Here is a 16,747-nt window from a genome sequence, read left to right as displayed (position 1 = left end):
GCCCTGATCTATCCCCTGCCTCTCAACTTTTCTATCAAGCCACACACCATCCTATTTCACTGTTCTTTAAATGTCACTGGATCAAATTCCTGGAATTCCCTGACAGCATTGTGGTCTACATGCCCGAAATGAACTGTGTAGCATTTCAAGAAAGCAGCTCGCCACCACTTTCTTGAGAGTAATTGGGAACAGATAATAAAATAAATCAATGACGATTTATTAATAATGATTCATTGTCACTTGTACTCTGCAAAGAACAACACAGTAAAATACATTGAAAAGCTTGAACTGTTGTGACAATCAGTGCCATTTTGAATAGATTAAGAATAAAAAGATGTAGCTGAAAAAGAGTCTGTCTTCGTTCTGCTGACCAGAGCTGGCTCACCAATGACATCTGTGCTGCCTGTACGAATCCCTGCCACCTGCGCCAAATCCCACCAACATCAGAGTTGTCATTCTTCAGGCGCCATCACTTTGTCATCGGGCCCACCTTGCCAATGGGGTGCCACTGGCAGGTCCCGTGCTGGACCTACACTCGCTCCGTAATCAGGAGCCCCCAGCTCTGCTGCTACTGCTACTTTGCCAATAACCAGCAGTCCCCATTCAAGGCCTACCACAACCAGGAATCCCTGGTCCCACTTCAGCAGCTGTCTCGCTGATGCCTGGAGTCCCCACTCCAGACTTGCCACAACCAGGAGTCCCTGACCTGCTGCCAGGCCAGGCTGTTGCCCCACCAAGAGTCCCGCTCTAGCCACCCTCCTCCACGTTGTCTGCCGTTGCTGACTGAAACAAGATGAACAAAAAAAAAGTCAAAAAGGGTAAGGAAAGAAAGGAGAAAGCAGCTGGTCTGGAGCAGACAGGACCAGGAGCCCGAACACTGCCTATCTTGCTATCTTATTTTGACTTACTCCTCTGATGCAAAGTCCTGTGATTTTATTTTTTTTTATTTTTAATTCTGGCCATATCTACATGCACTGTACGTCTTTCTTTATCTTTAGTGTGGGAAACTGATTGAACATACTGTCGATTTGCACCACAAAGATGTGGTGTGACACAGATTTGTGATTCTGGTGCAGATTCACCACAATATTTTACAAAATTCTCCCTCTATAATCTGGGATGTCAAAAAACAAAACAAGAAATGGGTTATACCAAACTGGGGCATGCCTCTGTCCTCTTATGTCTGTCCACATGGTTGTATTTTAAGGGCATGTGTAAAACTTTTTCTGAACCCTTTTCTCATCTATTGTTGTGAGAATATCTGCACAGAAGATGTTTTGTTATGCGTTCACAGCTGGAAAGAGGTTTTTTTTATTATCAGTGAAAAAGATATAGTGACTAGAATCATAGAATCACTACAGGGCAGAAAGAATCCATTCAGCGCATTGAGTCTGTACCAACCCTCCAAACAGCATCCCACCCAGACTCAGGCCCCTAATGGCCAATCCCACCTAACCTGCACATCTTTGGACTGTAGAAGGAAACTGGAGTTTCTGGTGGAAACCCATGCAGACACACGGAGAACGTACAACTCCACACAGTCACTCGAGGCTGGAATTGAACCTGGGTCTCTTCTGGCACTGTGGGGCAGCAGTGCCAACCACTGAACCACCATGCTGTCCTTCAAAGTGACTCTGAAACATTAAAGCAAAATAGACATCAATAAATGTGAAGAACTTGCTGAAGATGACAAATCCTGATAACGGCCTCTTTGTGAGAGCACCTCATACCGTCAGATTCCTCACATTGCTGAGGAACCTCTGAGGAATAGGTGAGGAATTCTCGGTTTGAAATTCAAGATTGCAGACCCAGTGTACATGGGAGGCACTATTCAGTCTCCAACAAAGATTTCAATGTCTTCACAGAATTCACTGCAGAAAATGAGGTGATGTTCTGATTATTTTCTTTGATTTGCCAGGATGAGTGATGAGCATTTAGAATATCCTGAGGACACACAAAATGCTTTATGAATATAGTTTTTTTTCCAAGCAGCTTTGCTGAGCGTTATGGACAACAGAGCTCCCTCAAGTGATAAGCAGGTGGAAATGCAGTGTTTGAACTTATTTTAAACCCATGGGTTCTGTAGTATCTAATAATACTAAGTTCGCAGTGACAGCCATAATGTATATCTTGATTGTCAAATTCAATTAATCCTTTTACAATACATTTTCTTCGACAGCACCTTCCAAACCTGTGACCTTTACCACCTATAAAGACAAGGACAACAGATACATGGGAACACCACCACCTGCAAGTTTCCCTCCAAGCCACGTACCACCCTGACTTGGAACTATATTGCCATTTCTTCAGTGTTGCCACATCAAAAATCCTGGAACTCTGCCCCACCACCAGCACCAAAAACAGCATTGTGGATATCTCTACATCACATGGACTGCAGCTGTTCAAAAAGACAGCTCACCATCACTTTTCTGTCAAGGGGTAGACAATGACATCCTTCTCCCACTTTTAAATTCTTCTCCAGCCCTGAGCAAACGTCCCAAAACCTGGCACCAAGCTTGCAATACAACCGTCTGGAGTCTTGCTCTTCTCTGCAGAGAACAGTGTCGATTCTTCTCGCTGCACTATCCCCTACTTCCACTCCATTTTTATTGCTCCCCTCAGTTGAATGGCATCCAGTACCACAATACCGTGATCCGTTACCTCATCTGCCCTCATGGTCCTCCAGACAGGCTGAAAAGTCCTGAAATCTGTTGGACAACCACTTGACCCTATGACTGATCAAATCAGAAAACCATTCCAAATGGGCGTGACTGTCTTTTTGTACAAATACTCCAAATAACTATTCCTCCACCCGAATGTGTCAGCAACACCATCACGACGGATTCTGCCCTGATGTGTTTCACAAAGGCAACTAGTGATGTGTAATGTGTGCTGATTTTGATTTTTCTTTTAAGAACTGCATGGTCACCAGAAGTGGAATTGGTTTTGTATTTGAAATTTTCAACTCTTCAAACCATGACAGTTGAGGCCAGTTTGTTGCTTTCCTGCTACTGACCATGCTGAGAGCAGAATAGACCATGAGTTGGGTGTGGATCTTAAACCTGGTTACTCACAAGAATGGCTTTCTTTTTCCCCTTCCATTAGATTGGAGCATGACGCTGATTAAAGGAACTTTCACATACTCCAGTGGTGAGGAGTATCACGGGGAGTGGAAAGAGGGTGAGTCACTTTTTCTTACTCTGCTATCGTACAGCCTACAAGGTGTGACAGAGGCTATTTATCCAGATTCGGTGGATAATTCCCTGTTATGTTACTCAGGTCCCAGGGATGTTGACACGTGTACAATACCTTTTTTAATTGGTAAATGATCTGAGATGCATCAGGGGTTAAAAGGAGCGAGTGAATTCTGAAAATATAGCAAGACGGTCAAAGATTAGGGGTGTTGTGAGGGTGCTGCTGAGGGGTTTGGCTGTAGGGAGAGGGTTTATGTGGCAAATGCACAAAACCCCAGTCAAATGACCAGAAGACATGGGATCAGGGATAGGATTAGAGGAAATTACAGGACTGAGATAAAAGATCAAAGGCAGGCAACTGGGACTATTTTTTAGTTTGGGAACTTGGTCGGCATGGACTGTTTGGATCGAAGGGTCTATTTCCATGCTATATGAATCAATAAGGAAAATTAAGTATGGCCATGTTGAAGTTGCAGACTTGCGTAATGCCTTTCAAATCTACCTAACCTGCACATCTTTGGACTGTAGGAGGAATCCGGAGCACCTGATGGAAACCCACACAGACACACGAAGAACATGCAACTCCACACTGTCACTTAAGCTAATCAAGTACTTTCCAAAATCTCCTACCAACTTTTGCAGTGTAGGAAACTTGGCAGTCAGTATTTGCATAGGAAGCTCCCATAAACTCGAGTGAGATAGATAAATGGGTAACCTGTTTCAGTTAAGTTGTTTTGAGGGTTGGCCAGGACAATGGGGAGAACTCACCTGCTCTTCAAAAATTGTTTCTGAAAGGACAAATGGTGTCTCAGGTTTACATCTTGTGTAAGTGCAAAGCTTCCTCAGCATACCGGAGTGTCTGAGCTACAACCGACATATAGGGATGCGACAAGGGTTGTAACTCCATTTGTATAATGTGCATTGCATTGTGACATTTCAACACAATTCACCTTGAGCCACTGCAGTATAGTAGGTCATGTCCATAGTTATACCCTAAATGGTGCAACTTTGACTGATCTACTGTACAAATGTTGAATAGGCTTTTTGATAATACATCAGTAAAGGATGGAAACTATCTGAGATGGAGAATTTGGATAATTCTAAGGGGGGATGCAAGGAAAAATAATTTCACCCAAAGGTTTGTGGGAATCTGGAACTCACTGCCTGTAAGGATGGGAGAGGGAAAAACCAACATAATGCTTAAGAAGTATTTAGATGTGAACTTGTGATGCTGAAGCATGAAAGGCTATGGGTCAAGTACTGAAAAATGAGACTAAAATAGTTTGCTGCTTGCTTTTGATTGATACAGAGGGCCAAACAGCCTTTTTCTATGCTGTAGACCTCTATGACTCTGACTGCAACTACTACATCAATTGCATTTATATAGCACCATAATTAAATTTCCAGAGTTCTTCAAAGGAACATTATGAAACAAAATTTGATATTCAACCACTTCTAATGCTGGAACCTATGACCAAGAACTTGGTCTATGAATTGGGTTTTAAGGAGGATCTTCATTGGATAGGTGAGACATAGGATGGAATTCCATATTTGGGAGTTAGGCAACTGAAGGCATGGCCTTCAGTAGTGGAGCAATGAAAATCAGAATTGGAGGAGAGGAGAGATCTTGTGAAATACTTTGCATGCCACATTTACCTCATTCATCCATCCATTCTTAGGAAGGGTCACTCTACCTGGAATGTTAATTCTGATTTCTCTTCACAGGTGCTGCCAGGCCCTGCTGAGCTTTTCCAGCAATTTCTGTTTTTGTAAGACTATATGATTGGACAATTTTCCATACATAGGGGTGAGGCCTAGAAGCGTTTTGAGCCTGAGGTTAAGTTTAAAATCAAGGTATTGTTTAACCAAACACCACTGCGAGTCAACAAGCACAGGAATGATGAATGGATGAATAAGATATGTGTGGCATGCAAAGTATACCAGCACAATATTGATCTATATTTGCTTAAGTTCTTCTTTTCCCATCCTGCACAGTGATTGATCCCATTTGGTGAAATGCGTCTCCCAGCAATAACTAGGTTATTGTGGAGAGGCAAGGGACATTGTTTGTGGGCTCTCGTGTTCGGCTGCCACCATTGACTATCTTTGCTTGCCATTTCCTCCCTTGGCCCATCTTCTTTCCTGAAGGCTCTTATATCTGGATGTAACTGCTGTAGGCATGAAGAACACCCTTCAGTAATTCAGCCAAATGTATCAGCATGAAGCTGAACAGCTGGCATTAGGACATAATCTGCACTGAGGTGCGTCTTAGCCAACGTTTCAACATGATTCACTTGTCCATAGTCTTCTAGGTGATAGAGGGCACAGGCTGGGAAGGTGGTACAGAAGCCTTGGAAAGTTGCTGCAGAGCTGTCTTGGATGTGGTACACACTGCTGCATTGGACATCAGGGTTGGTGAGTGAATATTTAAGGTGTTGGATTCAACGTCAATCAAATGGTCTGCTTTGGCATGGTCAATGTCAACCTCCTTGAGTGCTGTTGCAGCTGCACCTATCCAAACAAGAGTATTCCATCACATTACTGATGGGCTATGGACAGCCTGTTGAGGTCATTGTGGTACGTACCAAATGCTGTCCCACTTAAGGTCAGCACTCAAAACGTTTGAAGCTGGTGAGATCCAGGCACGGCTGTTCACCCCATTAATTGCCCAGCGAGTGTCGACTGAACTGTCATTTACACTGTAACCTTGACCCTTCTATTCTATCAGGTCGCCGGCACGGGATCGGGCAGCTGAGGTTTGCAGATGGCAGCAGCTACGTGGGCCAGTTTGAAAATGGCCTGTTCAGTGGCCGTGGAACACTGGTCTTCTCTGACGGCTCAAGGTAAGCTAGAGTCCAATTATAGATCATGTCCCTGTCCTTTAGGCAGCACGGTCCAGGCAGAAGACTCAGAAAACACAGTTGGCTTCCTGGCTGTGCCAGCAAATGTCAAGTAATAAATTAATTAGCTTGAATTTATACACCACCTTTCATAACCTCAGGAAGTCCAAAAGCAATTTACAGCAAATAAAATACCTTTTCAAGTATAGTTGTTGGAATGTAGGAATGGTGGAAGCTAATTTGAGCATATCAGGATCCCACAAATACAAAGTGATGATGATGAGATCATCTATTTTTAACTGTTGGTTGTGGGATAAATTACATGCAGAACTCTGCTGCTGCTCTTCAAGCTCTTTATAGGATCTTTTATATGCACATGAGTGAGCCTCATTGGAAAGGTGGATTATTTCTGTAATTTAGTTATGCCCCTGTAATTTATGGTTATTTCATCAGAAGCTGTCTAGAGCTAGCCAGTGTTTGTTTAGGATAAACATTGTTGCAATACCTGACAAGACTACCAAATTAACATTATGATCTGACCAGATACAATAACTTTGTCTTTCTTAATATTAAAGCAAGAGATCCAAGGTCCTTAATGAAGAGAATAAACATAAACATGGAACAGTACAGCACAGGAACAAAGCTTTTGGCTCACCACGTCTGTGCTGACCATGATGCCTTTCTAAACTAATCCCATTTGTCTCCACATGGTTTGTGTCCCTCTAATCCCTGCCTGTTTGTGTCTGTCTATGTCTTTCTTAAACGTTGCTATTGTATCTGCTTCTACCACCTCCCCTGGCAATGCTTTCCATTCACCTACCACCCTCTGCGTTTAAAACAAAACTTATTTTGTACATCTCCTTTAAACTTTCTGCATCTCATCTTAAACATGTTCCCCCTATTAATTGACAGTTTGACCCTGGAAAAAAGACTCCGACTATTCATTCTATCGGTGCCTCTCATAATTTTATATACTTCTATTAGGTTGCCCTTCAGCGTCCAATGCTGTAGCAAAAAAAAATCCAAGTTGTCCAACCTTTTGTTATAGCTAATACATTCCAATCCAGGCAACGTCCTGGTAAGTCTCTTTTGCACCCTCTCCAATACCTCCAAATCCTTCCTATAGTTTGATGACCAGAACTGCACACAATACTCCAAATGTTGCCTAACTGAAGTTTTATACAGCTGCAACATAACTTATCAACTTTTATACTCAATTCCCTGACCAATGAAGGCAAACATGTCATTACAACTTCTTTTCCATCTTATTTACTTAGCTGCCACCTTTTCAGGGACCCGTGGACTTGCATCCCAAGATCTCTCTGTGTATCAATCCTTTTAAGGGTCTTGCCATTAACTGTATGCTTTCCTCTTGCATTTGACCTCCCAAAATGCATCACCTAATACTTGTCTACATTAAACAGCATCTGCCATTTCTTTGCCCAACTATATCCTATTGTATCCTTTTGACAATCTTCCTCACTGTCCACAACTCCACCAGTCTTTGTACCATCTGCAAATTTACTACTCAGACCACCTACATTTTCATTCAAATCCCAAATAACAAAGGTCCCAGCACTGGTCCTTATGGAACACCCATAGCCTTCAGGACTTTTCCTGAGGTGCAACTCCAACAATTAGCTGCCTAGTAATTGTTAAAATTCTTCACCTTTTAAAACAGAGCCATTCAACTGCTTTTGACTTCACACTGTGTCCCTTAGAACCCACGTGGTTCTGTTTGCTTCCCAGCAGTACCAGAGATCAAAATTAATATTTCTCTTTCAAGAGGTATTCTTGAGATTTTCTGAAGGACTATTTCTTAATTTTCAGGGACGAGCTTTTAGTTTTTGGGGCTTTTTTAAATTCTGTCTAAGTCATTTATAGATGATGTTATCACGTAGTAACAATACCTTCTGCATTTGTGTTAACACATTTAGACTCTTTCAAGCAGAATTAAATTAATTTATCAACTCTCCATTAAATTTAAAGCTACAACACACAAGGAAATCATTAATTTTCTGAACTCCACACTATTTCAATTGGTCCAAGGTATCAGGTTTAAGTTAACAAACGTTATTTTTTTCAAAATAACTGTGGCACTTCAACACATGAAAATCCATCATCCTAAGCATCCTTTCTACAGAATGTTAAGGGCACAGCTACTGCACATAGCTGGAACATTTTAGTCAGTCAGTTACTGTATCTCCGTTTTCAGTTTCAGATTTAAATTTAATAATTCAGTGTTCATTACAATAGGATCTGTTACACATTTTTTCCAAAGTATCGTAAGAAAAAAATGTTTTTCCAAACATATTTGAATTTAAGCTGCCCTAAACTTGAGATTCTATATTGCCGTGCAAAGAAGTCATTATCTTGGTGATCTTAAAGCTTCCTTGGATCCAGTTAGTTTAGTATTCCTCTCACAGTTTTAAAACCATCCTGTCTCTCCATTGCAGCTTCTTTCTCTCCCCACATATCCCTCTTGTAGCTGCCTCCTGCTTCAACCTATTCCCTCCTCTGGCTGACCCTAGCCCCCACCTTTATCCAAAGCAGACAGAAGGCCACCCTGGCAAAAATCCCTGCATCCTAGCTAATGTCAGCTCTCAACTTTTTTGTCCTGCCGCAGCAACTCTGTATGGCTCCAGTTCTCACCCACGCAGACCTCTGTTCTTGGCTTCTGATGTAGGGTGCTTCCTGATGCCTCACTCAGTAACTTCCCAAACTGCTCACCACTCCTCCAATCACAAGGTTTGCTGTTGGTAAGATCAAAATGACTAGTGAACCTGTCGGTACAAGCACTGAAGAGACCCTGCTGTTATTAGAGAGGCACATCCTCACCATTTCATTGTGCTCAATATACAGGAGAAATATTTCACTGAGTGAGTGAATTTCTCCAGGCAATTTGGGGAGTAATCCCTGCATCGAACTGTGTATGTTTGGTGTTTAGCTGTACGGTAAAAGTAACACTGCCTAACCAACCTACCTACCTCTCTCTCTCTCCCTCGCTCATACTCGCTGTAACCTCTTCAATGAACCCCAAACTGACCTGAGTGACCTATTGAACATCCTGCACTAAGTCCTTCCCATGTTGCTGGATAGATTAGAATGTGGACACCTAGCAACTCTTGGGACTGATTGTGCTGTGAATGTTACAATTCGGATTGTTGGCTTCTGAACTTAATTCTTTTTGGAAGCACTTTTTTTAATAACAACATCTCTGTAGTGTTCAAAGTGAGTTGGTATTCCCTTTCGTGCCTCCATCAGTAATGGGTAGTCCATCTAACTGCTAAGGTAACAATTGGCTGTGTCTGTGTTGTTGTTCCCCCTATTGCCAGTAGGTGCTGCTGCACTGTATAGTATAGTTTTGAACAGTAAGTGCATCCTGTGTGCTGGGCTCTATTTGGGCTCAAATTTTGCATCAGTTATCTTCCAGTGGCATCAAGATGGACTTGCTTTTATATAGCACTTGACATTACCTCTGTCCTAAGTGCCTTATAGCTATTTCTGAGTCATGGAAACTGTATAGGAAATCCAGCAGCACATTTGTGCACCACAAACCCCCACAAAACAATAAGCATACAACCAGACCAGTGGTGTTGTTTGACCGTGATAGTTGGAAGATCTTCTGAATAGCAAACTAAAGCCCAATCTGGTAAGCATGGGAAGACAATGGCATAGTGGTTTTGTCGCTGGAATAGTAATCCAGAAACCCAGCTAATTTTCTGGTTTCAAGTGGTGACCTCACTTCAAATCCCACCATGGCAGCTAGTGGAATTTGAACTGAATAAAAATCTGGAATTAAATGTCTAATAATGACTATGTAACTGTTGTCAATGTGGTAAAAACCCAGCTGGCTCACTAATGTCCTCTGAGGGAAAGAAAACTGCTGGTCCGGCCTCCATGTGACTCCAGACCCATGACAATGTAGTTGACTCTTAAATGCCCTCAAACAACTTAGCAAGGCTCTCGATTCAAGGGCAACTAGATATGGCCGATAAATGCTGGCCCAGTCAGTGAGACATGCATTCCGTGGATGCATTTTTTTTAAAAAGCAGGTGAATTCATATCAGGCAGAGAAAACCTTAATTGATGTTAATTTCACCGTCACAAATTCCAGACTTAATTAATTACATTTTAAATTTTGCCAGCTGCCATGCTGGGGTTCTGGGTCAGTAGGCCAGCGACATTACCACATTACTACCCTCCTAATTCTCCCTCCTCCACCATTACAGTAAATCCAATTGTGAATTCAGTAGAAACTTCTTTACCCAGAGAATGCTGGTAATGTGATTGAGATATATGAGATCACACATGCCATGTGATGCATGGCATAGACTAATTTAGAAAGAAGCTGGATAAGTACAACAGCAGGAAAGAAATAAAACACATTGACAGGATAAGATGAAATAGGAAGGGGAGGTTTTTGTACAGATCATAAACACTGAGATCAACCAGTTGAGCTGAATGGTTGATTTCTGTGCTATAATTTTTATGTAATTTTTAACAGTCACGACATACTGGAGTAATGCACTGGAAATTAAGCCCCACTATTCCTGGAGTCATCACAGAAGTTAAAAGAACTGCACAAAATCCCCAAACTACCTGATTTTCTGACCTGAATTATTATAACAAATGGACCAGTTTTTATAGCAAATCACTGTTTATTACAGGTACTGCACTAAATTAAGTAAATGCTACAAATTAAAATTCTAAGCCTGTATCAACAGGCAGAAAGACATAAACATGGATAAACAGTACATGGGCAGAGGAAATATTGGGAAAACATTTTTGCAGTCTTTGTTCCCAACATCTGTTGGGTTGGTGTTGCTGTTCTGAAGGTTTCTCCTTGACCTTCGTATTTCCGAATGCTTCTGCTGGTTTGCAAAAGACATGATGTGGCCGGTTCACTTATGGGATATCTGTGACTTATCCACTTTAAATTCAGCACTTGGAGCATCTATTGAGGGAAAGATAAACTGGTTTTCTTCAGATTTAAGGTGGATTACTGCAGGGAACTGAGAGCGAGCGAGTGCATTTTGGCTGCTGCAGATCTATTAGTTTCTCTTCTGGTTTGATCAAACTTCTTTTTGTTTTACACTCGGTGTAACCAGTTCAGCTACCTGGCACCCAGTCACATGGTTGTTGGCAGGCAGAGGACCTTTATCATTGATACAGGGGCTTCCCAATTTACGAACATCTGACTTGCAAGCACTCGTACTTACAACGTGATACCACACATGGGTTTAATGTTCAAGATCTGACATGAGCATTTCCTGTATTTATAAACGGCTGCTTTCCACTGTTCTGCATTGTCTTCCGACTTGGGAACAAACTCCAGAATGGAACCCATTCGTAACCTGGGAACTGCCTGCAAATAGTTTTCAGTCCAATCAGCTTTAAAAAACCCATTGGCTGCAGTTCATCTATACATTGTTGGAACCCACAGCTACAGAAACTGTTCATTGTACACATAAAATTACTTACTTTCATACAGCCATCCCTATAAATTATTGGTTTTCAAAACAGTTCTTTCTCATTTTAGTCCACCATTTTACAAAGGCCAAACATCAGAAGATACAGTCTTTACAATACATAATGGGCTGGGGGAGGTGTGGAATGAGGGAACACAACCTGACTGTTGGACTGTAATAACTTGTAGCAAAGGTACTTTGCTTTACAGAGATACTTTACAAATGTCATTGCCAATGAATGGCTTAAGAAAGGACAGTGATGGAGCAGCTGTCCACCTCTGCCCTTTCTAACGTTCACTATTTTTGGTTTCTGATGTCAGGTATGAGGGTGAGTTCGTACAGGGGAAGTTCCAAGGAGTTGGTGTCTTCACCCGATGTGATGGGATGAAGTTTGAAGGAGAATTTAAAAATGGACGTGTTGAAGGATATGGTAAGGAGTGACCTACTCCATTAACTATTTGAGCTATGTTGGAAAAAACATTTGAGTAAAGGAGGCCCCATTCAACCCAATTCCATCTAACACAAATGGAAACAAAACAATGCTGGAAATAGCACATCAAGTTATATCTTCGAAAAAGAAACACAGTTAATAAAAAGGAGAGAGAAATTTCTACATTTTAACAGCATTAAGGGGTATGGGGACAATGCTGGAATATGGCACCGAGATACTATTAAATGGTGGATCAGGTTTGAAAGGCCAATGGCCTACTCCTGTTCCCAATTTCTATGTTGATATTTCTGGCCAATGATCCATCAGTTGTGATGAACGGTTATCATTGACCTGAAACATTACTTCTTTCACTCTCCTTAGATGCTGCTGAGTATTAGCTGAGTATTTCCAGCATTTTTTCTCTTTTAGTTCGGATTTCTAGTATCTACAGTATTTTAAATAGTTGTCTTCACTAGTGTGGTGATTTTGCATCAGCCTTACAATTATAATCTTTTGGGGTTAGGATATTTTCCATTTGCTTTCTGATAATCTTACAAGGCAGTGCCCCAGTGGGTGGCAGGTTCCTTGTTCAAGAAGCAATGAAAGGCTTTCCTGTGTTCTTTGGAGTTCTAGACATCATTGCGTCTGCGCTGGTCAAAGCTGCCATCTATTTCAATCCCATTTCCTAGCACTTGACCCTAACCTTGTATGCCTTGGCATTGCAAGTGTTCTTCTAAATAATACTTAAATGCTATAGGAGTTTCTGCCTCTACCACCCTGACAGACAGTGAGTTCCAGATTCCCACCACCCTCTGGATGAAAAAGCTTTTCCTCACATCTCCTCTAAACCTTCTGCCCCTTACTTTAAATCTATATCCCCCCCCCCCCCCCCCCAGTCATTGATCCTTCCACCAAGGGGAAAAGTTTCTACCTGTGTACCTCTTCTGTGCCCTTCATAATTTTATATGCCTCAATCATGTCCCTTCTCAATCTTTTCTGCTCGAAGGAGGACAATCCCAATCTGTGCAATCTCATTTCTTTGCTGGTAGAATGTAAAACAAGGAAACATGACCTTGAAAATCAGATGAGTTATTCAGGAGTGAAGTTGGGAAACAATTCTTTGTGCATTGGGTGATAAAGTGTGGAATTCTCCTGCAAAAAAGAGTAGATGCTAGCCCAGTTAATGCTTTTAAATCTGAAATCAATAGTGTGTTCCTTTTGTTCAATCAAGGGTTAAATAATATGGAGTGTGGGATACAGATCAACTATGATGTTAATGAATGGTGGAACAGACTTGAGGGCTGAATAGCCTCTTCCTGTTCCTATGATGCTAAGCTGCAGGATTTTAATTACTTTTTAAACCTTGTGCCTGCATGTCTGAGTCTAATTGACATTCTTTGCCTTCCTCTCAGGACTGTTGATGTTTCCTGATGGTTCGCACGGACACCCAAGAAATGAGGGCATCTTTGAGAACAACAGGCTGTCTAAACGGGAGAAGTGTCAAGCTGTGATCCAGAGAGCACAAGCAAGCGCGAAAAGTGCACGGGCTCTCTCCCTCTAACCATTTATCTGTGCTTAAAATCAATTAACGGTTTATCCTGTCTGCGTGGGAGAATGCAGAAATACTGTGTTTGCATTCACAACCGTTGAATTCCAAATTGTGATGATGCTGTGGTCTCGCTTTCGTTTCTATCCCAGCCTGGATAACAGTATTCTGGGCAGCCCAGCACATTTGGGAATGGATTCCATTTGCTGGCTTCCCAATCTGGAGCTCTGGTTCTTGAAGTCTGGATATCGCTGTCAGGCGGAAGACTTGAGCTACTGGCCACTACTATCTTTCCCACCCCCAAAATGCAGATTGCAAAGTGTGTTACCTGCAGTCTGGGCCAGGGGCAGGAGTGTGATGGGTCAAGGGAACAGGGGGTTTGGGAATTGACTAAAGGAAGATTTCCCTTAAGATGTCCCCGAGTACTTCATATCTCTGACTTGATGGTGACCCACCACAGCTCCAGCAGAAAGGATCATAATCCAACACCTGGAAGTCTCTGACAGCTTGGTTTTGTCAACTAACATACCTTCTGTGACACTGCAGCTCCAGGGGTGCTTCTGACCACTCCTCCCCTTCCACCGAACAAACATTGAGTCTTCAACTGATCAGTGAGTTTTCTATCATTGGACTTGTTCAAAATTGAGAAACATTAGGGAAAAAAAAAATTCCCCTGGCAGTACAGACTTGATGGACTAAAGGGCCTCATCTCTACTGTATGTTTCAATAATTCAATGAGGGTGACTAACCAGAGAACAATTAGCAAAAGAGCCGGAAGAAGACGTGGTATTTATTCTCTCAGCAAACTGCTGAGATCTGGAATTCTCTACTAGTATTAACTTTCTGGGAATTGTGCATATATACTCGAAGGAAAAGGATTTGTGAGGCTTTGCAGAAATGAGGGTGAAGTGCAGTGATTGGATAGCTCTTTCAGAAAGACAGTGCAGGCACAAATGGCTGAAAGAGTCACTGATTATGTCACGATTGCCTGATGGAGATCAGCTTATCCCATTAATCAAGGGCAACAACCCATACCGTCTTCACAATACAACATCTTATGTCCCAGTGTTTGGTTATGCGTGGGCTGTGTCGGTATGAATCATAGAGCCTTTCTTGTGACAGCAGGCAAAGTTTAAACTCTTCCCATCTCTGGTCATATTTGAAGTTGCTGCTGCTTGCATCTCTCTGGCATTCCGAGTTTGGATTATCCAACAGGCATCATTAAGAGCAGGCCTTTCCAAATATCCATCAGATGTGAGAAAGCTGTCAAAAATATAGAATGGAAACTCCAGGCTCGATGGGAAGCCTGCATTCTGAGTCAAGGTTTGGGAATTCAGCTGTTACTTCCACATTCTAGCTTCATTCATTCATCCTAACTATCCATTCCAGCTGTTGTTTTCCTCTGCCACTGGCTTATTTACATTTTTCTCTGCCTTCTGTCCATTAAGCTTGCCCTTTGCAACCTTGATCCTGTGCCCTATTGTCCTTTTACCATGGCATTCCTAAAAGCTTGGACAGATGTCTCATACACCTCAGTAATGCTTCAACTGCATCTTCAGTTCAATGAGCACACTTTGTATGTGTGTCTTGCTTTCTTAGATTGCAATGCCTTTAAACCTCCACCCCCAGGTTTTTTTTTATGTTAATCAATCCTAAACTGGAGGGGTCAGTTTTGAACCTGTTTCACCCTTCAACCCACCCTGAAACCTCTGACAAGAGTGAACGTAGGAGGTATGGTTAGTAAGTTTGCAGATGACACCAAAATTGGAGGTGTAGTTTACAGTGAAGAAGGTTATCTCTGAGCATAACGGGATCTTGATCAGATGGGCCAATGGGCCAAGGAGTGGCAGATGGAGTTTAATTTAGATAAACGTGAGGTGCTGCATTTTGGAAAGGCAAATCAGGGCAGGACTTATACATTTAATAGTAAGGTCCTGGGGAGTATTGCTGAACAGAGACCTTGGGGTGCAGGTTCATAATTCCTTGAAAGTGGAGGTGCAGAGAGGTAGGATAGTATTCTTGCCTTTATTGTTCAGTGCATTGAGTATAGGAGTTGGGAGGTCATGTTGCAGCTGATAGGACGTTTCTTAGGCCACTGTTGGAATATTGCACGCAATTCTAGTCTCCCTGCTATAGGAAGGATGGTGTGAAACTTGGAAGGAAAAGATTTACAAGGACGTTGCCAGGGTTGGAGTGTTTGAGCTATAGGGAGAGGCTGAATAGGCTGGGGCTATTATCTGTGGAGCATCAGAAGCTGAGGGGTGACTTTATAGAGGCTTATAAAATCATGAGGGACTTGGACAGGGTAAATAAACAAGGTCTTTTCCTTGGGCTGGGGGAGTCCAAAACTAGACGGCATAGGTTTAAGGTGAGGGGAAAAGATTTCAAAGGGACCTAAGGGCCATCTCTTTCACGCTGAGGGTGATGCATGAATGGAATGAGCTGCCAGAGGAAGTGGTGGGGGCTGGTACAATAGCAACATTTAAAAGGCGTCTGGATGGGTACATGCATTGGAAGGGTTTAGAGGAATATAGGCCAAATGTTGGCAAATGGGACTAGATTTATTTAGGATTTCTGGTCAGCATGGATGAGTTGCACCGAGGGCCTGTTTCTATGCTGTACATCTCTATGTTCTGTAGTTGTGTTTTGAAAACTTATCAGTGGTACGAATTCGAGCTTGTGTGAAACCGTGCAAATTGTCAACGTTATTCATTGAGCTTTGAGTAGTCAAAATGTTGGAAAGTTGCTGCATGGTGGTCCAGAGGGAAACGATGAAAGGAGAACGGTGCCCTCAGTATTAGGCATGGCTACCACCCTCAGTGATACCACTTGTTCACATCTGCCTGATTTATTCGTGCGATTATTGGATCCTCACTGAGTTCTACAGTGAAGTCCTTTAAATATTATTTTCAGAGGAAATATCTTGGATGAAATGAAAACCCACATGGAACCCATCAAAGAAGCAAGCACTTCATGTTCAATGTCCCCATTTGAGCTACCTCTTTCAGAAAAATAATCCTGCTATTAGGTTGAAAATAAAAACAGATTTAACAAAATAAGATGAAAGATTTTGTCCCTCAAAATCAAATCCAAACTCCTACCCCATAACATGCATTGTAACGAAGAGCAAAGTGGCCTTTTCAACCATCACATAAAACATAATTATTTAATTAAATACATATATCCTCATTTCAAGAACAATCAATTCTGCATAAACCATATCCCAATACAATCCTATCCCAATACAATCCTATCCCAATACAATC

At 42.0% G+C, this 16,747-nt stretch overlaps 1 protein-coding gene across 3 annotated transcripts in view; it reads left to right on the top strand.

Moving 5' to 3' along the window:
• Positions 1–3,109: 3,109 nt before the first annotated feature.
• The window catches only part of morn4 (MORN repeat containing 4), a 16,575-nt gene continuing 2,937 nt past the window's right edge, over positions 3,110–16,747 (top strand). The window contains exons 1-4 of one of the 3 annotated variants that reach the window (XR_007261329.1): positions 3,110–3,180; positions 5,923–6,037; positions 11,826–11,935; positions 13,348–14,804. Coding sequence is in view for 1 of the 3 variants with exons in the window: in XM_048592939.1 (XP_048448896.1) it covers positions 3,114–3,180; positions 5,923–6,037; positions 11,826–11,935; positions 13,348–13,496 (441 nt within the window). In the remaining 2 variants the exon portion in view is untranslated. Of the gene's footprint in view, positions 3,181–5,922; positions 6,038–11,825; positions 11,936–13,347; positions 15,290–16,747 lie in introns of those variants that run through there. The other 2 variants (XR_007261328.1, XM_048592939.1) reach the window with 2 other exon arrangements.

Source organism: Rhincodon typus, unplaced genomic scaffold (assembly GCF_021869965.1).
Source record: "Rhincodon typus isolate 14 unplaced genomic scaffold, sRhiTyp1.1 hic_rhity00002074, whole genome shotgun sequence".
NCBI classification, from domain to species: Eukaryota; Metazoa; Chordata; class Chondrichthyes; order Orectolobiformes; family Rhincodontidae; genus Rhincodon; species Rhincodon typus.
Note: the sequence above shows the minus strand (reverse complement) of the source record. Positions and strands in the feature narration are given on the sequence as shown.